At 41.4% G+C, this 26847-nt stretch overlaps 1 protein-coding gene across 1 annotated transcript in view; it reads right to left on the bottom strand.

Moving 5' to 3' along the window:
* Positions 1 to 383: 383 nt before the first annotated feature.
* mybpc2a (myosin binding protein Ca) overlaps positions 384 to 26847 on the bottom strand; it is a 30344-nt gene continuing 3880 nt past the window's right edge. Inside the window, exons 6-27 of the mRNA XM_070847379.1 lie at positions 24005 to 24061; positions 23726 to 23895; positions 23325 to 23457; positions 19984 to 20108; positions 17216 to 17321; positions 15849 to 16018; positions 14659 to 14824; positions 13997 to 14103; positions 13873 to 13902; positions 12600 to 12739; positions 12206 to 12365; positions 11520 to 11624; positions 11151 to 11339; positions 10877 to 11011; positions 10128 to 10295; positions 9685 to 9773; positions 8465 to 8660; positions 7180 to 7319; positions 6450 to 6609; positions 5072 to 5208; positions 1085 to 1271; positions 384 to 765 (exon numbers count right to left, since the gene is read on the bottom strand). Coding sequence (XP_070703480.1) covers positions 731 to 765; positions 1085 to 1271; positions 5072 to 5208; positions 6450 to 6609; positions 7180 to 7319; positions 8465 to 8660; positions 9685 to 9773; positions 10128 to 10295; positions 10877 to 11011; positions 11151 to 11339; positions 11520 to 11624; positions 12206 to 12365; positions 12600 to 12739; positions 13873 to 13902; positions 13997 to 14103; positions 14659 to 14824; positions 15849 to 16018; positions 17216 to 17321; positions 19984 to 20108; positions 23325 to 23457; positions 23726 to 23895; positions 24005 to 24061 — 2905 coding nt within the window. The 3' untranslated portion in view covers positions 384 to 730. The remainder of the gene's footprint in view (positions 766 to 1084; positions 1272 to 5071; positions 5209 to 6449; positions 6610 to 7179; positions 7320 to 8464; positions 8661 to 9684; positions 9774 to 10127; positions 10296 to 10876; positions 11012 to 11150; positions 11340 to 11519; positions 11625 to 12205; positions 12366 to 12599; positions 12740 to 13872; positions 13903 to 13996; positions 14104 to 14658; positions 14825 to 15848; positions 16019 to 17215; positions 17322 to 19983; positions 20109 to 23324; positions 23458 to 23725; positions 23896 to 24004; positions 24062 to 26847) is intronic.

Below are 26847 nucleotides of genomic sequence, written 5' to 3'. Positions count from 1 at the left end.
AATGTAGTATGAGAGCATGTGGTAATGAGTAAAGATAGGGAGTGTGTTTCTGTGAGTCAACATGTGTGTCCCCTGTGTGTGTGTGTTTGTGTGCATGAAGGGCACAGCGGGTGTATATCTGGGTATAAGAACCCCTTTAATCCTGGTGGCTCCATGATGTCGGCCATGCCTGGCTGAAGAGTGATCCCTCCACTCAAGCATCACAGGGCGGACGGGCCCCTGCTCACACATCACACACCTAACACAACAGCGAGGAAGCAGAGGTGTGCAGCCGGGCGGTCACACTGCAGAGCTTTCACCGCTGCAGCTGCATCACAATCATAAATTCATCCCAACCTATTAAAACGTCCTGGACACAAAACAGACAACACAGGGAGCCGTAATGGATGAAAGGCTGTTTTATAAGTGTGTTCAGTGACAGGTCCACTTCGCAGATAAGAAGGATCCATCTGTGTGTGGTCACAGCGTGGCAGCGCTACTACACTACTCTGTGGCTTCTCTCAGTCAGGACATGACAAGGCGACAGTTTGCTGTGAGAATTTACGGTATATTACTGATGTGGCATTCATCATAGCAGCGGTGAAAGTATAGGAGAAAAGGGGGGCAGGGGAATTGGCTTTAGAGCCTCACCAGTGATCTATTCTAATCATATTTATTCATGACTATCCTGTTATACATAATCCATTACTATTCCTGTTCGACTGTATCCTCTGCTGTTTCCTGCTGTCGCTCATTTCTTCGCCTCCTGTCCTTTCTCCTGTGCAACTGTGGAGAAAAAGAGACATTTAAATCAGCATGAGGGGCCAGTAGATCATCCTGTTTAAAGACACTACAGCACTCAGAGTCATCTGTGGCTCTGAAACTTTAACTGACGAATACAATAAGGTTTATTTTTAGAGCAAGCAGCTAGGGTTCTACTGAAGTTTCACAACAAGAGATCAGTCAAAGGGTTGAGGAGATGGAGATTTGTCATGCTGAGCTTTATTGAAGACTGTCAGAGAGAGACTGGCTGTGACCCAGGCCATGCTTTCACCAGTTACTTTAAAGCTATTGTATTATGGGAAGTGAAGTTCAGGCAGCTTACGTCGGACCTCCAGCTTGCACTCCACCTCATCTTGTCCGAGATCATTGACGGCCCTGCAGGAGTATCTGCCCCCATCGAACATGCTTGGCTTGCGGATATTCAGAGTCAACACACCCTGTTTGTTCTGCATCAGATACTTGGGGTCTTCACCGATGATCATATTGTTTTTCATCCAAATGATCTTTGGCTGAAGAACAGTGTGTTGGAAGAGAAGGCAAATTTGGCGGGATGGAGGAGAGGAGGAGGAGGAGGGAGCGTATAAACAGTGCGAGAGAATGTTGGAAGGGTGGGAGAGCAGAGGGAGGAGAAAAGAGGGAGAGGTGAAATTAGGTCAACATGTCGGCTTGACAAATCTTCGCAGATTCGGAGGGATAAAAAAAAATGTGTTCAAAGATCTTTCTGCTCCACCTCTTGTTCTAGCTTCAGACATAAAAATACACTCCTGGTGCATAGGCATCAAAATCCTCTCTGGCTGTTCTGCAGTTACTGTTTGACACTCTAAACTCTAAAAACACAAACACATGAAATCTGTGGGGTATCCTTGCAGCAAAGCTATCAGGGGCCAATTCAGGTAAAGTGTATGCTGGATGGGTGGCGCTACAGTGCTGTAACCTATAGTTTTTTCATTTGCAAGATACAATAGGGATATTGGCTATATTTTGCAATATTTCTATGCAGTATACTTTATCTGATGTGGCCTACAGGTGAACAGAAAAAGACTGTCTAATCATTATTTTACTCTTATTTTACCCACTGGTTTCATGATGATATTTATAAACAAGGCAGCACTCTTATAAGTTTTTTCAAGCTTCCTCCCACAGTCCAAAGACATGCAGGTTAATTGGTGACTCTTAACTTCCCGTAAGTGGGAATGTGAGTGTGAATGATTGTCTGTCTCTATGTGTCGGCCTGTGATTGACCGGGGACCAGTCCAGGGTGTACCCCGCCTCTCGTCCAATGTAAACTGGGATTAGCGCAAGACCCTTAAGGATAAGTGGTATACACAATGGATGGATGGATATTCTAAATAATTCTATTTCAAAAGATAGAAAGTTCTCTTCTTTTACCTAATTAAAAACGTCATGTCAATGTATGTATTTTGGTGCGGCTTTAGATGCAGAACCAGATTCTAAGAAAATCACAAGAATGCCATATATCAGTATTGAGAGTATTAAATAGATAACTGACAACAGACAAATAAATAACTGTGGCACATATAAACTTCTATCAAAGGCTTAACCAATGATTCACGAGCAAGAACCACACCGCCAGCTGAGATGAGCTGTTAACTGACTATGAATCACATTAGTAGTGACTGGCTGATATGAATGGTGGAGCAGGACGGTGGTTGTGGTGTTGGGAAGACTCTTCCTCTGCTTCCGTGCTCAGCAGACCCTCAAAAGCCTTTTTGAGAATACAAACGACCATTGCACATGTCTTGAATGCCAGAGCAGATGTGACCTGGCAGCTTTGATGAGGAAGGAGGGACAGGAGAATAGTTTTGAAAAGAGTCTGGACATGGTGAGAACCTGCTAAGGAGTGAAAGTAACCAGAATCTGTCCCACTCAGTGGGTCAGGTGGGGAGGCACCTTGGGAATTTTAAATTGTATGTAATACGCTGAAAGCTTGTAAGGACTTATGTGTGACTAAACAAAATCTGGAAGCTTATTGCCAATCTGGTCGACTGCTTGTTTAGTGAGAAAACAAGTCAAGTTTCTGAAATAAGGTAAAGGCCTGAAATGCAGTGATGGCAAGATGGTTGAACTGGATGTAGAGGTAAATTTAGAATGCTGGATCAAAGAAGCCAGTAGAAACATTGATGCACGGTATGCAGACGAGAGGTAGAGAAGGGTGTCTTGAGCAAGGCTGCTCATGCAGTAGAGATGGGGCTAGCTAAAGATACGAGCAAGGGAATCAACAATTTTGCTGTAATGTATAAAACAGTGTAGGAGCCATATCAAAAGTGTATGTGTGTGTGTGTCTGCAATTTTTAATCCAATTTGATGTTATCTTCAATTTCTAGAGCCAGTGATGATATTTCCATCAGTTAGCCTAGTTAACACGATTTTGAAAAGGACTCAGGATATTCACGATTAATATTGTGGAAAGGCAAACCAGACTTTCCTGAATTCTGCCACCTGCCACATCCTGGTATTGCTCAGCATTTTAACAGCTGCACCACAAGTGGCCATGAGTGTCAGTCGCATACAGTCCGGCCCTCTCCTCTGCGCTCCGGGGATGGGAAATGTGATGGTGAGACAGTGCTGATGAAATATTGATGGAGTTGATTGTTGGCTTACATCCTTCACAATTGAAAGGTGCTTGTGGAAGAGTTACAGCCCACCAGCACAAGCACCAATAACACTGCTGTTTTGAATGTTTAACATACAGTGCTGGCACACAAAGAAAAATATTGTGTACAATTGTTTGGGCTTTAGATGAGAATATTGATTATGGTTGTTGAGCTGAATGAGAATTGGCCTTTAACTGTTAATTCTCTCATGGGAGCGCTAAGGGCAAAGGTTTTAGCCGAGGCTGAAGAGGCTTTGGAGATGTTGTGTGAAGATGGTAGGTCAATCATTAGAGAAGCATTTTCTGCCCTGGGAACCCCCCAAACTGACTATGTAGGCTGGAAACTGGCACTCTGAGTCCCTGACTAGGAATCTGACTGAGACAGGGCCCACTAGGTGGTTGGAGGATATTGGGCTACTGGGAACATGGCATCCCATCACTCGAATAAGAAACACGAAAAATGTGGTGAAATAAGGTTGGTGGTGGAACCTGGTGACATTAAATGGGGGGTGATTGTTGACATGAGTTAGACTAGCGAACTGGCAACCAGTATCACAGATAAAAATGGCAGGTAAGGGGAAACGTGGGATTAGCCATGAGAGACAGTTCATTAGCCACAGAGTCAGTGAGGTGAAAATAGTCAAATTAATAACTGGAACAACTGGAAACCAGGGCAGTAATGGAAAAAGCCAAGGAGCCTAAACAAGAAGCTCAGCCAGCTGCATAACTGGCAACCAGGTGTCCATATCAGAAACAGCAGGAAGTTTCTGAAGTGAAGGAGGAGTATCTGAATGAGTAGTTGGCAACCCAGTGCTATGCTAATGAAAACAGCACAAGGTTGTCATAATGATGAGAGCAACTAAATAGGTTAACTGGCAACCACCAATTTTCCGATACTGAAATAGGGATGAACTGACAACCCAATGCCAGTAACAGAAAAAGGCTGACACAACTGTTATGATGGAAATAACCCAAATAAGTAGCTGACAAAACGATTCATCAGAGATAGGAAAGGGTTTGTGTAGAGTGAGGGACTTGAGGGACTTACTGGATTTTTTTTGCAGAGATGGCTTGCTGTGACCTGAGCGGTGACAGAGGCTTAAAGCTCTGTAAGGGCTGACCGCAATCCGTTTGGAGATTTTGATGGGAAATTAGCATTTTGATACCTTACTGGTGCAATGGTTACTGGTGCAACTACAATGGTTCTGATAATGTAGCTGAGCTTGGTTTCCATAACTCTGCTGTTAAGGGGACCAAATGGGTCATGGATGGTCACTGGGAAATAGGAGATGTACTCTTACTTTAGTGTGATTGGCTCCCCACTGGTTCCCCAGGGCTCACCGAGGTGGTTGGTAGAGTCAGCGGCCCAAATGTTTTCAGTGTTGATTGCAGAGGTTGTGGACAATTGGTAAAGTGGGTTGTCTGAATATTTCCTCCAAGAACTGGGCTTGGGGATGGTAGTTTCATTGGGAGACAGTCTCTCTTAGCACGCGTTAGAGTCTTGAAATATCTCATTACTAATTACTGGCAACTTAAATTCATTGCAGAAACAATACTGAGAATAAATTGGAGCATGCATGCATGGAATAGAAAGCAAACAGTGTGCAGAAGAGGAGTGTGCGCAAGAAGAGGAGTGTCGCCCTGCTCTTGAACTTCAGCTAAAACAATTCCAAGCTATAATAAAGATGTAAATACCTTTGGGTGGCCACGAACAGCACAGCTGATGGCTGTGCTATAACCTGCAACCACACTCCTGTCCACCAGGGGCGCTGTGAACTTGGGGGATCTGCTGATGTCCTTCTCTTTGAAGGGCTGCTCGTTATGAGTCAAACCTGGACAGTTAGAGAGGTTTTACATAATTCAGTTTATTTCTCACTCTAAGAATACACACTCAATGAGGTGCAGAACAGCGTGAGCTTCAAACCCACAAAATTAAAAAATGTCGCACAACTCTTCTTCAGTGCAACATGCTTTATTCACCAAACATTTTCAGTTATCTTGCCTTTATGAGGTTGTTTCTGGTTTCCTTACATGAGCTATGTGAGGTTGTTAGAATACAGAATTTCTTACTTGGTATTCAATCTTTTTACAGAGCGATGCTTTAAGATGAAAGATTGTATTCGCTGGATTATTGTGATTTTACATTTTCATATTTATATTCATTTATGTATTTTGTAAATAGCATTTTTTAAAGAAAACAGTGATGATAATGTTGTCTTGTATGTTTGCTATCTTTGATGATGTCACATCACTGATCAATGGACAATATACAAGGAAACCCAAGGGCAAATTGTCTAAAAGATTTGGCAAATAAGTCATGGTGTAGTGGAGAAAAGATTGGTGACGTGTTTTAATTCTGATGGACATTTCTTTTGTCAACCTACAAACTGTTCAAGAAGAGTGTAAAACTATACACACATGCTTAATTAGTAACCACCTATTATCTTTTTCAGCTGTTTTGGAATTTGTTTTTTGCCATTAATTTCCAAACCACATCCTGTTAAGATTACCATTTGAATTACTGAGAGAGGAATGATCAACAATCCTCACAGTTTTATTGGCCAGACTGTTGCTTGGAACACAAACGAGATCGGGTGGTTGGCTGCCAAATTTCCTGGTAGAGTAAGCAAATGCAACAACACAAGAACAGTAGCAGCATTTGGCTGGTGGCAGGTGTTAATTTCCCAGCCTAGTTGCTTTCATAATCCGTGGCCAGTATTAAATGTTATTTAGCACTCTGTCAAAGAATATATCTGTTTAACATAATCAGTGTGAATTAATTTTCTTTTTAAGTAATCACAGCCAACATTTAGTCACAAGTAGTTCTAATGTTATTACTGTGTTATACAGTGAGCAATCATACTACAGTTTGTATTAGCAGTAATACTTCCATGTGTAATCTTGATCACAATTCCAGACACCTTTATTCTACATTGTGCCCATTATATACCATAATTCTCACTTTGCTGTTTAACTGAACACAGTGTAGCCTACCGCTCAGCATGCATTAACTTGGAATCAAAAGCAATACTATCATGTTATGGTGTGCGGCCCTCTGCAGGGATATCATTACCTGTTTTGGCAATGATGGCAGTGTTCTTGCTGACGCCAGCCTCGTCACTGAGGCCACAGATGTTTTCGCTGAACACTCTAAAGGAATACTCGTTCCCCATGACCAGGTCAGACACAGTGCAGCTGGGCCTGCGGTTGTGTTCATAGACCGTGAACCACTCCTGATGTGAGAGAGACAGATAAAGAGACAGAGAGAGACAGAGAAAGAGAAGATGCAGAGGTTCAAAGAGGCTTATAGCAGAGGTTGAGATCTATATAAGCTGAAGAATCTCCTATCCCCAGCAGCCGTGTTCCTCTAGTCCACCTTCCTGTCGATTCATACAACATAATGACCATGACAGTATAGTGAGGCTTTACAGTTACTTGACAAATCTCCTAGCAGCCATGCCTAGAACCATTATGAAGGTCCACTGGACGCTGAATGTTGGAAAATAGTAATGATGTAAGTGGCTCATGTTGTCTTGTTTAGCTTTCTGCTCCAGAACACTGAGCCACAAAACACAAAAGCATGATCCATAGTGGGCTCGAACCCGCTGATCATGTCCTCATTACCTACTTATAACAATCAAGCGCAATTAGCAAATCTTGTGCTAAAATTGATTTGCAGACAGAATCTACTGTTCAAAGCCATTGCTGCTCAGGAGCTGCATTCCTCCAATATGGGTGCCAGTGAGTTACTTCTCTCAAACCTCTCTAAACACTTGTGTGCACTGCTCTCCTACCATGCATACCTTAGTCTTCTTATCGGCCTTCTGAATAGCGTAGCCGATAATGTCACAGTTGCCATCATCTTTGGGCGGCTTCCACTCCAGCGCAGCGTTGAAACCCCAGACATCTGTGACACGCACAGCAATGGGAGGGCCAGGCTTTTCTGGTGGGTTTGGGAGAGGAGACAGAGGCAGAGGTGGAAGTGTGAAACTACAATATGAACAAGTCTCTTCAGACAGTTATAAGTGGGAATGGACATATAGCTCAAGAGTAGGGAAACTGTGTCTACTTCAACACATGCATAGCTGGTTGAGATAACTAACTCTCTTCCTTGCCTAGGTAGACACGTAGGCAAGTTTTTAGAGGCTGAGACAGAGAGGTAGACCCATGAAGAGATTTGGATCAAGGTAGGCCCATGGAGGGAAATAAATCACCACTCGGAGCAATACAGATTTGGCAAAGATTGACAGATTAGCAGAACAAAAGACAAAGGTTCCAAAAAGGTGGTGATGGCTGCATACATTATTTGAAAAACTATTTGGCATAGAACTGACAAACTGAGAAATAGTATGCTTTGCCTGCTTTGATTACAGAACAGAAGAATGCAGTGGGTTTAGGATCGATCTTTCTGTGTGGCCTGCACTATACACAGTGCAGTACAGAAATACTGTACAACGTAGTAATGTATTTGCCATTAATCTTGCTCCGTGGAGTACAGTACAAACTGTGAGCAGTGCTACTGTATTTGCCTGTTAATCCTTCCTGTACCGTCTCTTGCTGAAACAGTGCGGTGACAGATCAGCTGAGGAGGGAGGCTGAGGAGCTGCAGCCTCTCATTAGCTCAACCTTCTCAGCAGAGGAAGTGACAGAGTAGCCCTCAAAATCCAAACCTAATCCAAGTCTACACACAAATAATCCCAGCAGAGCCCCGCCAAATAATCCACCTAGCACCCTGACCCGGGGAGACGAGCCGTAAGCTGAGGAATGAGCTGGCGGCCACAGTGGCAGTGCAGGAGCCAGGATTATGCGAGAGAGAGGAATCAGCGCTTTGACGATTTGCTACTTTGAGTCACAGATCCCTAGGAGTATGAAATTAGGAATTATCATCAAATTTGAAAAAAAAAAAAACTCTTCACATGTCACAGATTTGGGCTCAAGCCATCATCCCCTTCCAAACAGGTTATTAACTGTGTACCTCATGAAGTATGAATCATGCACGGTGTTCTAATCTCAATGAGAGAACACGCAACAGGAGTGTACGTCCCTCTAGATGAAGCAGAGAGGTGTTGGTGCAGCGACACGACTGACCTACAATCTGGATGTGTATGTCAGCGCTGTCCAACATGTTCTCAATCTGAACGGATAAGGTGTACTTTCCGGAGTGGGTTCTCTCTGCGGAGCGGATGAAGAGAATGGTGTCCACCTCGCTGGTACGAGTTCCCACAGTTTTGTCCTCCAGGGGAACGCCATCTTTGAACCAGGTCACCACAGGGCGAGGCTTACCCTGCAGTTAGAGTAATGGAAGGGAATCAAAATGAAGCTCTGTGAGAAACATTTAGAGGTAAAAAGCAATGAAGTAAGAGAATCATTTGCTATAAGGTTCAGTTTTTGCTGTCATTTTAAATTCTCACTGGTGAATCGTTCATGTGATTATCAAAGTAATATGCAAATCAATCTTGGAGAACACCTTTCTGAATATGTGTGCCTTTTTTAGTCGTCTCTGACAGAATATCTATTTCTTGATTTTGCCGTGACATATTTTGGGGGATCCTATATTGGTTAAGCAAGTCTCAGCTTTAGTTACACCATATATGCCATCAGTGTTAAAAGAGCCTTTGGAACAGACTCTGTCCAGCTCTTGGATAAGATGACAGAGCTGTGGGTGCTCTTTTCTCCCAGGAGAACATCATGTAGCCACATGTCTGTCACCGAACAGTCTTCTCATCTGCTTCCTCAAAAGCAAGCAAAGCTACGGCAGCTTTTGCTCCGTTACTGACAAAGTTTACAGATGTGTTTTGTATTTCAGAAGAAGAAAAGATACCCAGATCTGACTGCAGCAACAGGACAATCTTAGCATTTGGATATGTTATACAGACACGAGCAACAAATTCAAATTAAAATGGACTCAAACTTAAAACTAAATCGGCTGTTTTAAACAGAACACCTCTTGCCTGTCTTTTTGGTTAAGTTGAGTTTTCACCTCTGCAAGGTTCACACAAAACCACCCCTGTAATGATCAGTTTTGTTTGAGGATCACAGGGCAGCTATCAATCTTTCTATCCAAACTCTACTGCACTTTTTCTCCACTCCTCAAATAAACCAGGCTTAAGAGTTAGTATTTGAACTGCTTCAGAGACTAAAATAGCCATTTTGTACAAGGTCAATGCGGAAGTAACCTAGTAATCTTTAAGCACTTTACACTGTCGACTCCTGTCACAAACTGGTTTTGGCTTTGCTTTGCACATTTAATGCATATACTCTAAACTAAAATAAAAAAAATAAAAAAGCTTGATCGGACTTTGACTAACCTGGAAGGGGATGACCAAGTTCACGTTCTCGCCCACAAGGGAGATGAGTTTGGTTCTCAGATGGCGAGGCAGGCGGATCTTTGGATGCTCTGTGTGATGGACACAGAAGAGACAGAGAAGGAAAAATAAGTAGAATCTGATTGGATGGTGTGGGGATGCACATACATAAAATGCACAACATGCACAGCTTTTATGTTACATGTATGTAACGTTACACCTTTTATGTTACATGTATGTTCATGTGTGTGCAAGTTATTGACATGAAAGTACATTTGATAATTAGATGTTTTCCACCAAAGAGTTTTGTTCTTGAGCAGTGGCTGAACACAGTTCAGTACTGGTATGGCTGGGTTTCTGTTAGAGCTTTAACAAATGTGGATTTATAAGATATTTTACAATGTCTTTCAACAAGACAGGTGGCAGACTTCAAACGTATCTCTGACCCATGATCTCTCTGATGGTGACGCCCTGGGTAAGAGTGGCAGGGGGGCTGCGCCCAGCGATGTTCACAGCCATCACTCTGAACAGCATCTTCTCCCCCACTGGGAGACCCTTCACCCTGTACTGGTTCTTTCCCACTGGTTCCTCATTAGCTTGCACCCATTCATCACCTGAGGAAAGAGTCAGATTAGAAGAGAAAGCACAATCGAGGAGCAGATCAGAAAACCAGATAAAACCAAAGATCGCAGGATAATGTCTGGAAATTAATCAGGGATCAGGAGTGAATATTGTTCACTAATTTACTGTTCGCTAAACCACGCCCCCTCAATTACTGTTGCTATGTATGTCAAACTTTCCATGCATGACACATTATGCTGTTTACACTGATAACAATGGCAGATTTACATCTCAAAAGTCTTATCAGTTTTACATTTTGCTCTTGGTTTTGGATCAGCTAAAAAAAAGACGCTACCCCCTCTTCAGAGTCCATGTGCACTGCTTCTTCATGTTGCGACTTCCCAGACTTGAAGGATCCCCCACGCCAAGTTATGGTTGCTATGCTATGATTGGCCAGTCACTGGGTCGCTAGCTAAAATGGGGTCGTCTAACTAAAATGATAAAAGCTAAGTGTTGTTGTATACAAATCTATAAAGCATTCATAAGTAATGTATTTGCCTTTAATAATTACATTGGTTACAGCTCATAAACTCTCTATAATGCCTTAGGTGCTAAATATTTTGCGTATATTTACTTCCTTCTTTGCAGTACTCAATGATGTAACCATCAATGCCGCCTGCTCCGATCCTCTCTGGAGGACGCCATTTGAGTGCACAGGTAGTGTCTGTCACATCATCCACCACGAGACGAGTGGGCTCGCTGGTGGGGGCTGAAAGACACAGGAGCTAATTAATACGTTAATACCCAGTGTAAATGGGATGGGAGGTAGGTTAAGCTGCCTCAAAATGAGCATTGTGTGAAAAGCCTCTGTTAATTAACCATTCTGCTAATGATAAATGGCAACGCACCAATGGGCATGAAGGGCTTTGAGTTTTCACTGGGCTGAGAGATGCCAATGCCATTGACTGCAAACACTCTCATCTCATAGAGTACACCTTCAATCATCTTCTTAGCCTCATATGTGGTGGACTCATAAACATCAAAGTTGAGCTTGGTCCATCTGGATGAGCCAACCTTCTTCCTCTCCATCAGGTACCCTGGAGGAAGTGATATGAACATACGGTGAAGTCATTAAAAATGGCTCAGTGTTATTGAGAAAAGAGTTCAAAAACATTGCAACATGCAATGTAACAAACAGAGTGGATTCTAAACTGCTGTTTTCTCCTGGGAGGGAGACATCAGATGTGAACATTAGATGCTGTGTGTTTCAGGGGTACCTTTAATGGGAACTCCGCCATCAAATGCGGGAGGGTCCCATGTGATCATGGCAGAGTCCTCGCCAACTGATGTGCATTTGACATTCTCAGGAGAGTTGGGCACATCTGGAGTGGCAGGTTACAGTTGGAAATGGAAAGAGAGGAAAGATGAAACAGAGAGAAGAAATGAGAGAAGGCATTAGTAAGACTGAATGTGAGTAAGCAGACTTTCTAGGCAGTACAGTAAGTAGGCTAATATTGTAGTTAAGGTATTTATGAATGTATGTATGTATGTATGTGTGTGTGTGTATATACATACATATATATATATATATATATATATATATATATATTTCCTTTTTCCAAATAATTCCATACACTGTTTTTTATCAACTCATTCTAACTTTTAACCGGATTAATACACCACAATAACCTCACTTTTACAAAAATAGTGGCTTTCGTGAAATTTAAAAGCATAATTTTTTTATATTTAGCATTCTTGTATGCACAAATTATAGTAAACTGGTAGGGACATGCTGAAGCACCTGTATGGACCTAAAATTCTGATGTTTTTTAAAAAAAAAGATTTCTCCAACAGTGACAATTTCAGATTTTTCAGATTATTTTCAACCATTTTGTGTCAGTATATTCTGCCCATGAATGAAAATGAGAGGTAAAAAAGGGAAAATGAGGAAAAAGCCACTGACCCACAATCCTGATAAAGAGTTCAACCTTGTCCTCTCCAGCAGGGTTAGTCACGGTGATGGAGTAGCGGCCCTCATCCGCTTTCTCCGCCCCCTCGATTACAAAGCTGCTCAGGGTCTTTCTTGACTCCACGCGGACCCTTCCCTCGCTCTCTGCCACCACCTACCACACAGGGCAGGACGGAGCGAGAGACACAGACAGAACAAAGGAGATTGTTGAAGAGAATGGTGTCACATGACCATGGCACAGCTCCCACAATGACAGGCGACTCAACCTTCCCACTCTAGTTCATGTTTCATGCTGCTCAGTGACTAACGGCTGCATGTTGTGATTGATGCACAAAAGCAGAAAGTATCTGACGTGTGTTTTATGAGGAAAGTGAGAGAGAATCCTCACATTGTCTCCTTTCATCCAGCACGCCGTGGGGGCCGGCTCTCCCGTGATCTCAACGTCAAGGCGAAGTTTGTTTCCAGCCACCACAGTAATGGTGTTCTTGTTGCCGGAGCCACTGGTGTCCAGGTGTATTTTGGGGGGATCTTCCATCGTGAGAGAGAGAGAGAGAGAGAGAGAGAGAGAGAGAGAGAGAGAGAGAGAGAGAGAGAGAGAAGACACCAATATGGTCATTTTTGCTTTGAAGTTTCTCTAAGATGACATTCTTTGAAATTTCAAGTCGATGATTTTTATGCTATGGTCTTGTTTATTTCAGACTTGAATGACTTCTGGGAAGAGAACTGAAATGGCATTTAGCATTTACATTTGGAGCAGCATCATGTTGAATATGTCACCAAGCAAGTTGGGGCATGTGTCCACTAGGTGCCTTTTCAGGGTGCTACTGACATTTTGTTTCACGACCTTTGAGTGCTACAATTCAATATTTTTTCTTTGTCTTGTTGAAGAGGGACAGCATGCAGCAGTGTTGCATTTTATGAGCAGACCACTCAATTCTGAAGAGGAACCTTAAAGGGATACTTTGTCAATTTTCCAGCTTTGTATCATGACAATGTGGGTAGTATATGTCAATGAACAATGTGTCACTTTCCCATTTATCAGCCAAAGTCCGACGGCAAGCACGTCATCCAGCATCCCAAAAAGAAACTGGGAAAAGCAACCAAAGTGAGTGAGGTGAAGTGGATGTCTGAGCATTGTAAGTATTGTTACTGTGTTTTATTACTAGCACAGCAGTGTTACAGTGTAAAATCATACAGAACATGTTTTTTTATCAGGCCCATTCAAGACTACTTTAGAACATACACTTCCCCAGTTTGGCACCTGGTGGTACTACCAGAGTTTCGCCTAACGTTTGTTTGTTTGTTTGACCAGCTTACAGTCAATAAAAAAGGGAAAAAGGGTTTGCTGCCTAAAGCAGACATACCAGATGCTCTGGTCAAGCTATGAAGGCAAAAAGCTCAGAGCATTCTGGTAGGTTTTCTACCTTTAAGCAAACACAAATTCCACTGCCTTTTTTCTCAGTTTCACTGCTCCTGTAGCACCAGTTTCAATATACTGCATAGACAGCTACGTTTTATGAAAAGACCAGAGAGCATTGGAGCATTAAAAGCTGTTGAGTAAAAAGAAAATAAACTTCCATCATATTGATATAAGGTGCCCGGCTTTAACCATTTACTGTTATACAAGATTTTAAATATATTTTGCAAAAAGCAACACTTACCTTGTCTGGGGACGTAGTCAATCTTGATTTCTGAGGGGTAAAATATATTAATCAGTTTCAATTTTGAAACAATCAGTTTATAGTCACAAAAACCATAAAATGCTCAATATTTTGGTTTTCTCACCCAGAAAGTTGAGTTTAGCAGAGAGAGAAAGTGCATAGCCATCAGGGACAAAGGTATAATCTCCAGCATCCGAAGGCTTCACGTCATCAATCGTCAGCTTGTGGGTCCTGGGGATGTGTTACCAGATGTTACCAAGGAGACAACACTCGTTATGACCCGAAATTATGCAAAAGACAGTTGCCCTAGCAACATACTCCATGAGGTAATATCGCAGAGTAAGAAACACTCTAAATGGCTTTCACCTTGTGTGACCGCTGTTGCCTTGGCATATCTCCTGCCATAGGCGGCTCTGATGGAGGGATTACTGAGAGAAACCCCAGACCCCAGTGTTTGTGTGTGTCTCTGTGTGTGTGTGTGTGTGTGTGGAGAGCTCAAAACACTATTTTTTCATTCAAACGTGGACCCACTGCATGTGTATGTGTTTAGAGGTTGGAGCTTTACAGATTGCTGCCTAACCAAAAAATGGGTCAAACAACTAAGAAAACCCTTTGGTAATAGTTTGCCAAGCCATGTGGCAGACAGTTCTTATTGTGATAGTTATGTGATTTTGTGAGTCTTTGTGTGTGTGTGTGTGTGTGTGTGTGTGCGTGTGTGTGTGTGTGGAGAGCTCAAAACACAATTTTTTCATTCAAACGTGGACCCACAGCACTCTGATATAATACCTTCCAATGTGCGTCATTTTGATGCGATCACTGGGCTGGACCTCGACACCGTCCTTGAACCATTTCCCCGTCACTTTTTCATCAGACACTTCACACTTGAATACAGCCTGTTCAGCAGCCTTCACTGTCAGGTCAGCTATGCTCTGCAGAACCTGCAGCTCCTTATCTGAAGCAGAGACACCAACATACAGTAGATCAATGCATGTTGTAACACAGAGTTGTTCATTCACGCAGACAATTCATCCTATTCATCCTATGCAGGCCAGCGAATGTGCAACTATAGATTGGAAATGCATCGTGATAATGTTATTACTTGACAGAACACAGGGAACCTAGAGGAACTGCACTTACACTGCAAATATTCTGATTTTGACAGTTTCAAACTTATTTCCTCTTTTTCATTAAAAAGGAATAATGGAATCATTATGGGAATAACAATAATAAACATCTTGGGGTGCACTTTATGAAGTCAGTCTATCTAGGTTGCAGTGATCACCTGGTGCGCTGTGACTCTGTCCACCGAGGAGGATGGACAGACATTTTCTCACTCTCTAATCAATTTAGGAGACTCACATGTCGGCTACGCAGCAACTGAGGCAGGCTGATTTCTGAAGGGTAAGACAGGACCCAACCATCAATTTTGGAGGTGTAAAAGAAAATTACCATGACGAACAGTGTGATGAACTACAGATACAAGGGATTAATGAAGTAACATTAATGATGACATGAGTAATGACTAATTTATTGCTTTTTATGCTTGTCAGAATGGAAGACATCAACATGTGCTGATGTGTAAATTTTCTTTAAATTCCTGATTGAACAACCATGAAATACTTGTTGGCAAACTTTATACACCAGCTGATCACCCATAAGTCACTGCTGCTGTTAGATTTACAGGGGAAGGTTTTTTCTCTTCTTTTAGTAGACTCCAGATCACATTTTAGAAAAGATTAGTTTTTTGGGAAAAAAATTCATGGAAAGAGCTTTAGGTTGTTTGATTGTAATTCCTCACACAGTCTGTCACTTTTGTAAGTAAGCTTGATTTGTCGTTTAAGCATTTTCAGGTTGATTTTCAATGTTATGACTGGTTTTGGGTGCTTTCCAGTGTGTTTGGGATAAGCCCACTGTTGGCTGTAATGACTGCCTTTGTGTGCAATCACTGGGAATGATTTTAAGAGAGAAAACAGTACCTTCAACCTCAAGTTCTGCCTTCGACTCTCCGCCGTTGGTGAAGACGTAATACATTCCAATATCCTCCTTAGTAGCTTCATTTATGATCAAAATGTGCCTCTTCCCATCCTTTTTAAACCTGTACTTTGAACCTGCTGTGTCTCTGTTCAGCTCAACTCCATCTTTCATCCTGAGGAGAAAAACACACACACACACACACATGTTTCAGTAACACTTCATCACACAGAGAAGAGAGGAAGAGCTGACTGACATGTTTTACATGGCTAGAGCCTTCAGGGATCGCAAGACTTTGGCACATTTTTAAAATGGTGTAGAATGTGAACGTTGCCTCAGATATACTTATGGGTTTTAGTGGCTACATTCACAGCAATTGTTGAACTACTTCTGACATAATTTTACAATAAGTTATAAGACATGTACAAATTAGTATTTTGCATAAGAAAACAAGTGTATTTTCAGTCATATTGATATCATGTTGCTTGCATAGGTACAAATGTGTCATGCTCCAAACAAGTGCTTATTCAGTGAGAGCAGCAGCTTAAGTATATCCCAAAAACCCCCAAAATAGTTTTGAGAATTGAACATGCAATATAGTTTCAGTAGATTAGTCAGAAACTGTCAAATGAGATTATATTGTCAATTGTAGTGATGTGCAAAGCACAGCTCTTTTCAGTGCCCCAAATCACTAAAATCAGTTCATTAAAATGATTAATTCAAAAGATTCCTTCACCGTCGTTGCATCGTTCAGTGCTTGACCAGAGCTCAAACTGCATGGTCCCACTCACTGAACTGAAAGTGGATGGTGTATTCCTATCTCTATCTCTAAGTAAGTTCAGGGATGTAATCACTGGACATGCACCATTCCCCCGCTGTGAAAGGATCTGGAACAGTTTTATGTCACCCGTAGTGCAGGTTTCACCAAGCTTTATAAAGTGCACTGAGAAATGGATCATTTTAGGAAATGAGTCAGTTCAGTTAATTCACTCAAATGATTTGTTTAGAATGAGATGGTTGCAAATGACACAGCACCAGTCACTTGCTTAACTTAAGACTGTAAAACTCCAACATTTATGTACTAAGATACTGGTTGGGAGAAGACGACAGGCAATGTTATGGAAATATGGTTAGTGTATGAATGTTGCTATTATAACCTGAACTGAAAATATTTCCAGCTAATGATGAATAATTTACTCATCATTACTGCCAATATTCCCTTCAAAATCTTTATGGTCGTTTTACAGGACCTCTAAATGCATAGATCTCAAGGGATATTTGAAAGCTGGATATGACCTCACAGATGATTAAATGAATAATGCATTTCCTAATTAACTGATATCAGAGTGAACTGAAGGGCATACTGGCTCACCATTTGACGTTGGCTCCTTCCTCTGACACTTCCACCTCAAACTCCACCTTCTCGCCCACCACGGTGTGAACATCATCCAGCAGCTTGGTGATGGTGATTGGAGGCTCTAGAGACAGATGCAAAACTTTGAGTAAAACTACAAATCGGCATAGTCTTATTGAGTCATTAACAAACTGTACGGTAATATGTGAATCACTCACTGTACTGAACACTGTGCGCATCCAAATCACCAGAGTATTACTGGCGAGGAATGTGAGTGGAGGATATAAGAAGTATGGTGGATAGATGGAGCTGTAGGGCATCAGCAACAGCACAACAAATATGGTGATTGTTGAAGCCTGGCTACATTCTGGCACACACATGAAGTCTTGATTTGCACTAGAACATAAGCTGCCTATATAGTCCAAGCCAAGCACAATTCATTAACCAGAACGTCAATTTGATTATTTCATCAGAATAATATCTGCTTCAAGTCTGTGATTTTGATTTCAACCATATCACCCAGTCTGAGTAGCTAAAGCTTTAATTTTACTTGACACACAACACAAATGATCATAGCTGTAAATCAGGTATTTTTGTACTCTTTCCTCCTCTGTGGATGGGTGGTGGGTGGCATGTATTTTAGTGTTCTCAATAAGTAGAAATGACTAATACACTGAACAAGTGCATGCCCTTTTTAAGTTTAAGATGTCAGCAGAATGTACTCCTGAAGTCCTTATCAATGCCATCAAACACGCTCCTCTTGTAGAGGTGGAAGGTACTTCAAGTCTCCTGAGGTGGTGGGAGTCACATTGTGTAACCACATGGTGTGATCCTTGATGCTCCGCCAGCCTCAGCTATTTGTCATCGTCAGCATCCAGTCCCCCTCCGGGCGTCTCAATTCTCTTCAACCTCAGCTGGAGAGCCCAGAAACTCTCTGAACCACAGTCACAGCACCGCAGACACATGTACAATCTGACTGCAGGTCTCAGAGAAGTTTGTTGTAATGGATTTGATGTCTTCAGTGTAATTTGTGGGTTTCTCGGAGTAAAAACTGAGAGAAGTACATTTCCCACAGGAATATATTGAGGAGATACAACTGGAAAAAAGCAGTAGTTTAACTCTGAAAGTGTTTTAGGTTTACAGTTAGTGGTCAGCACCGTGGTTGAGGGACCATGTTCACCTTCAACTCTGATCTGGGCTAAATGTCCAGTGATCTCATTGGTGTTTAATAAAAATGTTTGTAATAACCACCTTGTTTTTGTTTGTTACAGTACAACAACTATAAATGTGTGTCTGAACACAGTATCAGGGGAATTTTTGTGCAACAGCATAGGGTGCCAATCTTAAGATGCTAATGACAACCTACTATCATGGAGGTTTGTGAATTGGTCACAAAATTTAATCTACATATTCGTGTATGTGTGCACAAATTTTCAATTTTTTCGTGATGCTCAGAATGACTTTCAGCCAAATGTATAACCCTGCACCATGTTTCCTTTTGTTTCTGTTATGTGCCAGCACCACAGAAACAATGCCAGTGTGGTCAGGACAAGATGATGGTTTGAGTTAAAATAAGAACATTTTTTGCATACATTTAGTGACATTACGTACATGATGTAAGTTAAGTACATCGTGCAAGTTAGGTTATGTAAGTGAAGTATGTTGCATAAGTTGGTCACATTCCTGTGAGGTCAGTCTGCTAATTGGCACAAACAGTTGTGAATTCTCCCGGGGGCTGTGTGAACCGAGGCGAAGATGCATCAACATGTTTGAATAGTAGCTAACTCAGTAACCACTCACCGTTTAAGAAACGTGAAGCAAAGTCGCTAGTTAAGGTGACAAAATCAACTTACTAGTTAATGTAATAACATAATTTTGACATGAATCTACATTTTATTGCTACTCATTCCACAGACCTTTGTGAGAATTTGACGTCATTATGGCGGAAACAGCATTTCTCAAGTACTTCATGTTACAAAGTACTATGACTGCTTGTTTTGACTAGTTGTCATCTGCTGAACCCCCTCACTAATGTCAAGATCAATCAACAGTAGAAGGTAATGATGAGATGAGATGTTTGCAAACAGCAGCATGAGTGATGTTTTTATGGGCACAAACACTCCTCCATGCAGACTCGCGCTGTGGCTGCAGGAGCAGTGTTTGTGATGAGGAGCTTACCCTCCTCCAAGGCCTGGGAAACTGTAAAAGCAGGATGGACGGCGGTGAGCACACAGAGTAAAGCATGGGATTAACATAGAAGCAGACCCAATTACATTGATTAAAACCTCTAAAAAAGGACACAGAGAAGAATATAAATATATGAACACCAGAGTTAGACTCATTATCTTTGGAACATTTTGGTGTAAAATATAAAATGGAAATTTACTGCATATATTTTTTTTTTCAATATGTTCAATTGAAATATAATATTTCAGTTGAACAGTAATCAAGGTGGCCCTCAAAAACACACATATCAGTCAAACTCTAATAAATATGACAGCACATTAATACGTACAGCACAACAACAATGATACATGACAACAAACAAAGCATAAAAGTTTCACTCGCACCGTACTTATTAAAAATGAGTGAGCTGACAACAGAGAGCAGCATGCTACTGTGTGGCATGAAAGCATTGAAATAAAAAGATGACAAACACAGACACAAGAAGGGAACAGAGCTGTCGAGCCTCTCCGCGCTCAAATGACAGCATTTGCTAAACTGAGCAGAAAAAAAGCCTCTCCCTCCTGAAAGAAGGATTCCTCCCAAGACAGTGACTCATATACCTTTGACAAAAACTTCCGTGAAGCACTTCTCCTCCCCAACCACGCACTCGTATGCTGCGTCATCAGACAGGTTGCACTTGTTGATAGTGAGTGTCCGCTTGTTGCCCACGCTCTCAAACACATACCTGGACGCACAGGAATTATGGGGGAAGATTATACAAGGAGGATAAAGAACAAGTGTGGGGAGAGAGACAGAGAGATGAAGAAAGAGAGAGAGAGAATAATGAATATCTTGCTTTCAGCAAATCTAGCCACAGTCAGACGCGGAGGGCCTGCATACAACAGAGTGACTCACATACATTCTTGTGCAGACCTTCAGAGTATATGCTCCCACACATGCACATTTGGGTTGCTATACAGACATGGTGAAAAAATCAAAGGACTCCAGTACTGTCACAGTCTCATCACTTGCAATTAAATGTAGTGGTGGGAAATATTCCCATGGTTACAAGCTTGCAAGTGATCACATCATCAGACAACTGGAGGTGGTGACTGCCATTAATAGTTAGTCTAATCTGAACACTGAATTAAGTAGTACTAGTTACCTGTGTGTAGGAGTAAAATTAAGCGTTTATGATCCAAACTGCATTCAATTAGAATGTAGTTTCTGTAAAGGCATGATGTTAGCAGCTGTCGAGCACCAGTTTGTATGCCTTTCAGACACATGTAGGTCTTCGTTTTACAAAACAGACCGTCATCGGAATCTAAAAGAGAAAATTTAGCTTTACACTCTTATAGCGTTGTTGGACTTGGAGAGGATGGTAAAAAAATGTACTCTATGCTAACTCAGGTGACTGAGGCCGTGAATTTCAAATCACTTGAACTTGAGCAGTAGAAGAAAGAAAAGAAATGCAGAAATGCTACATGCCTTAGGTTTATTATTTTCCTCAACACCCACACGTTCTAAGTAACTGGCTAACTTAAATGATTTGTATGCGAACGTACTTGACTGTGTGTTGTTTGGTTTAGTTTTGGCCTTATATCTCAGCCACATCAGTGGTTTGTTTTAAATGAAACAAAGAAGACCTGGATTGTATGAACCTGCCCTAATCCTAAACCCTAATAGCAATGACTCTAAATACAATATTACATATCTAATATTTCAATTGTTAGATCTCGATGGTCACAGTGCTCAGCCTGAAGGAACCTCCTGGGAGGCTGCATGTAGGGCAAAAAAAAGTCCTCTCTCCCATAGTAGCTGTTTAAATCAAACAGGAAGAGGACTGCCTTACTTTGAATGAACAGCGTGAAGCTACACAAAATGGCAGATGGTGGAGCCATTGAAAAAAATACCACTCGCAACAGCTGTACCCTCTTCAATTAAACACCAAAAGAAGCCTTTGAAGAAGGAGGGGTAAAGTGCAAAAAGGAGAGTGACACACACTGAAGAGAGCTCAGCAGGCTAAAGAGGCCCAAAACCAACATGTATATCTGCTATTAGTCATATTCCAAAGTCTAAGATTTTTGAATTAACTCTATACAGAGCATTGTTGTGGCATTTCAGTGGGTTTCCAGTCCACGTGCAATGCCATGGTGTAATAAATTTCCTGAACAGTTACTAAGCTGCATAATCAAGTCTAGCTAATTAGAAGCCACTAATTATGCATGTTAGTCTAACCATTTACAAGTTGCTCTTAATGCCACTTGCTGTGGACATCAGCTATATAAGCTGCTAGTGAGCATGTTAAGTTAATAAGACAGCTTTATGTGAGGTCCACATGAACTGTGTCTGAACTAATAAGCTAAATAACCTAGTAATGAAGGGCCTAGTTAGCTATTTGCTTTTGAGCCAGAAAATATTTTCCAACAGCAGCCCTAATTAGCTTCTGAGATAACATATTAGCAGTGGTGAGTAGTAACATGTAACATCTAAGAGTAATCGTTTTGCAGAATACTTTTTACTCTTAATCAAGTACATTTGTGATAAAATACCATACCAATGTACCACTACTCCATTACATTGGGCTCTTGCTACTTTTACTACATTTAAGATGTAAGGTGTACGTAGCGAGTGTGTGGTGGAGCGAGTGAGACAAAGAACCCAAGAACAATGTAAAGCTAAGGGTAAAAAGGAGTTGGAAAGTAGGAAGTAGGACTTGACTTCAGCCCAGGAGTAAAACAAACATCTCTCTTGTGCGCCCTGCCTACAATCATGCATGTACACACACACACACACACACACAGACACACACACATACAGTGTCCAAGCCTCTCCTTTGATGGTTCAATAAGTGGCACGTTTTTTTTCTCTTGTTGTTTTGCTTTAAAAGATTAAACAGTGCATAACAGCATGTATTTTCCATTTGTCTGGTTCTGGATATGGCCCTTTAATGACAATAACATGTGGTATTAGCCTGGCTTTTAAGGACATGTTTGAACATAATAGACCTACAATGATGTACACGATTTGAGTAAACTGAAATAGTTACTTTTTTGAGTAGTTTTTTGAGTTAACAATACTTTTACTTTGCAACCTTTTTTACTCTACCCACCTCTGCAAATCACTGATGCAACAAGATAATGCAGATATTGAAAAAATGTATCAACCACGTAGCATTTTTTCCCCCACAAACCTAACTTACTGTTATTGTGATACACCGTCACTGTCATAGTGACAATGGAATCATCAACCTCACTCAAAGGAGCGGCAGGCCGCACACACAGCTCAGAATAAACCATTATTCAGCACCAAATGGCACACATGCAAAGTAGGCAACTAGCTGGTGATTATAATGTAGCACTGTAGCTGCTAAGAGCAACATATTTCCTTCAGGGGTTGGTGGAGACCAAAACATGTCTAGCAAAAGATTAAGTAGAGGTGGCTTCAGGTGGCCAGAAACATGACTCCTAATATTTGCGGATGTGGCTTTGCGTGGTGTAGATGTGTAAATTAGCAATTGTTTGCTACATGTTCACTATGATAACTTTATAAGTTGTGGTTTACAGCTTGTAGAAGGTTTAAATAGATATTAAACCTTGAAAGAGAGGTAGGCCTAGAGGCAGGTTTAATTTTGCTTGCTTCATTGGAGTGTTGACCCATTACCCTCATTTATGGAGGTTTCTACCTGATTTATTCATCTCAGCTCCACCCAGTCTCCCTGTATTTTATGGTTCAGTGGTAAACCCACATCAAAGTGTCAACTGTGTAAAATCAGTTTTTAAAGTTGTTGATAATTGTCTTCATCTTTGAGCATTTTGTTTATACTGCAACTTGCCAGCAATCATCAGATTAAGTATAGTAGTACACTCCCTAAACATCAGTACAGGTTCGGTACAGTTTCACATGCACACAGACATATATACTGTTCAGTGCATCACACAAATAGGGGTAATTTGCTCACTTGGCCGATGGTTTGATTTCTTGTCCATTTTTCAGCCACTTGACTGGAGCGTCGGGGTCAGCCACTTCCACTGTTAGCTGGATCTTCTTGCCCTTATCCACTGAGTAGGCTGGATCCAGCTTCCTCAGGAAAGCTGACAAGACAGTAGCCTGTTAGCATAGTTACAACTACTGCTTTAATAGCCAAATAATCCATAAGTGCCAACCAGCAGCAAGCATATGCTAACACACTCATTCCACCTGTTGTCCCAGCAATATAAAATCTCCCCTGAGACCTTTAAATGCTGCTGGTATTTACAGCCTTGTGCGTTACAGAGCTCGTTTCCTGCCTGCCGCCTCACTTGTGTGCACAGTCTTCTTTTGCCTCATAACCCCTCTCCTGTCTCTTCCCTCACTCCTCACCGTCACACTTCTTGGGCTCCACCTTCTTCATCTTCTTCAGCCTCTGTAGCATGCCCCTCAGGTCCGTGATGCCATACTCAAAGGCAATCTTCTCATAGTCACAAGGCTTGGCCGCCTTCAAGATTTCCCATACATCCACTTCTTCAACAACCTCCCTCTGTTTCTTCTCCCTGGGTATTTGTGATTGGGAATGAGATAAACCCAGAGAGAGAGAACCACATTTAAGAGAACCAAATTAAGGTTATTATGTTGTCTGTAGCTGATGTAGATGATCTTTACCTTTTCTTGAGCAGGGCACTGAAGTCTAGATCGCCTGCATCCTCACCTGCATCTCCCCTGGTATTAAAAGAAAAGAGATTTGGGGGATTATCTTGTTATGTTTATAAACCTGTGCTATTTACAATGCTTGGAATGAGAGAGTGGGAAAAAAAACAGCAGTAGGAAATAGCGTATGTATTCAATAACACATTGCCTTTTATTCCTCATTACACAGACCTATAAATACACACAAAAATTACAAGACAATTATAAATCCAACAAAAGCAACATCAGCAAACACAACAGCACAGCAGAGTTCTAATGAATTACTGCCCGCAGTCAAAGCTTACCGTTTTTTCATCCTGTGTTCAGATAGACGCAAAAATAGGATGAGGGAAAACATAGAGCAGAGCATATGATGTGGGCTACAAGCTACCATCAATCCCTAAATTCAAGTAACAGACAGAAATCACAATAGACAAGCACATTTAAGCAACATATATGTCAAAAACAGCTATAAGCAAAATAGCACAGTTCAAACACAAACATGGCTAAGCTGGTGTTAGCGTGGATGTGGCTAAAGGTGATGTTATATGGAAGTCTGAAACATACAGTCGTCAGTGCACACAAGAAAAAAGGCATTTTCATGCAGAATAATATGTTGACATCTTCACAGAGGAGAAAACTGTGGCTGTGTTTCACTGCTTAAACCCACTATTACCCCTCACATGCACTTTTGCAAGTGATGAGAAAAATTCACATGGTCTTGAGCAATCAGTCACCCTCTTGTGCTCAACAAGGTGACAAGTACTGTGTGTGGCACACTCCAATAAATGTCTACAGGCTCGATTGCTTGTTGTTTTCCACTGTGAACACTTTTGGCAGCTCCTATACAGCGTGGAGTGTGTTTTCCTGGCATGGTTGAGGCTCATTGAACCCCTCAGAGACCAAGATAAATGCCAATAAATTCAAAGCCATTCTGAGTGATCATGTTCGTCCTATGGATGAACAGTTCATCCAAGGATAACATCCATCCATGTTGTCCTTCCTGTCCTGATAGGAATAAATTCTCCCAGGGTGATAATGCCCTCATTCACAGAGCACACGTGATTACCAAATGGTTGGGTGGGCATGAAAAGAATGTTAGCTGTGGACTGTGACCACAACAATTGCTAGATTTCAAGTTACTTTAGCACTTTTTAGAGATTTTTGAGTATTGCATCATAAAACCACCACCCTCAAACACCAATTGATGAAGAAGGGTGTTGCAGGATGTGTTCTTACTGAGTTTGTTTAAACCCATTTTTTCACCTTAAAGAATGGGGATCACTATAGTGAGTTCTTTCATGGTTCATGTGCATTGACAGTAAAGCATAAAATGCTCATCTCTCTCACAATAGTTATTAGAAACACTTCCAAGTGAAATAAACATTTCACACAGTTGATGCAATGCAAACTGATGCTGATGTTGAGACAAACACTCTGTGACTCAGAGGAGTTTTCATATGTGTTAATGTAAACGTTAAAGTGTACATAACTGAGCACACTTGGATGACCGTGGAAAATGACTCATGACAATTTCGGCTGGTCACAGCAGTGCAAAAAAAAAAAGCATTCACTTGAATGAGACCACTCCAGTGGCACAGCAGGGGAGCCAACGCAGGGATTGATGGATATATTTCATGCCTCACCTGTGCCTGAAGCAACACACCAAACAAGCAGCCCCTTCCATTGTTTTACCACAGAGGCTTTGACTTGTATTCTAAAATTCAAAGTACATATAGTTGATGCCAAGATTTAACCTGCTGAACACCTTTAACTTTACTATAGTTGTGGCTGAAATATATAACAATGCCCTTGTGTTGTGTTGTAGTAATAAGACTAACCAGTCATGGCTCATTCTGAAGCAAACTAAATGTAGTGATTTACAGGCAGGGTCTGCAGAATGGAGAAACTAGCAAAAGTAAGCTGAATGTTAAAGCATCCAGCTGAAAAAATCCCAAACCCTAATTTTCAGTTAGTAGAAGTGGGTTGTATTTTTTGGGCTTGTTTCTAAAGTGAAGTTGCTTATTTGGGCTTGCTTCCTGTAATTGTATGGCTTCACAAATAATCCTAGCAGTTTTCAATGGTATTAAAACACACGATACTACTGTCCTGTTGCAAGATCCATCCACAATCCCATTCCCTCCGGCCCCCCCCATCTCCCATACGCACAGGTGAATCAGTGAGGGACATTTGAAATCAAAAGCACAAGCACAAGCGCAAGCACAGATAAACATTAAAGAAACTCAGAATATTTAACTTTAGAGATAAAAAGGCAAATGTAAAAGACAAATGATGATCTGGCAACACTGCTACTGCTAGAGGACGAGTCCACAATGGTGATCAGAAGACCAGTTGCTGTTGCGATGGCTCCACGGCTAGGTCTCTCATCCAATCTGTAGCTGCTCTTTCAGCTGTTCAGTCTAACAAAGAAAGACCTCTGTCGAATGCCACAATCATAAAAACGTAAGCAAAGTAGCTGCACCAAACATACATTTTGCTCATAGTTACTGCTCATTCAGCCCGAATGCAATAATTGCATAGGTTCATTACGGGCCTCTGAGAGCCACGGACACTGTTTGTTTTTTTTCTTTTTTTGTCAAACCATTTCATTTTTGGATTGCTGTTGCACTGTTATGAGAATGTCAACAAACATAATAAAGAATGCTTCTAAATTGAATTACAAACCCTCACTCTAAGTGTTTTACAGGAGTTACAACTACCCCCCACATGGTTACCACTTGATTTTTTCTTTATTCTGGCATTCATTATTGTTTAGCTGTACACTTTAACCTGTCAAGGATAAACATACTAAGCAAGAC

Source organism: Pempheris klunzingeri, chromosome 17 (assembly GCF_042242105.1).
Source record: "Pempheris klunzingeri isolate RE-2024b chromosome 17, fPemKlu1.hap1, whole genome shotgun sequence".
Classification (NCBI taxonomy): domain Eukaryota; kingdom Metazoa; phylum Chordata; class Actinopteri; order Acropomatiformes; family Pempheridae; genus Pempheris; species Pempheris klunzingeri.
This window is presented reverse-complemented; position numbering and strand designations above follow the sequence as displayed.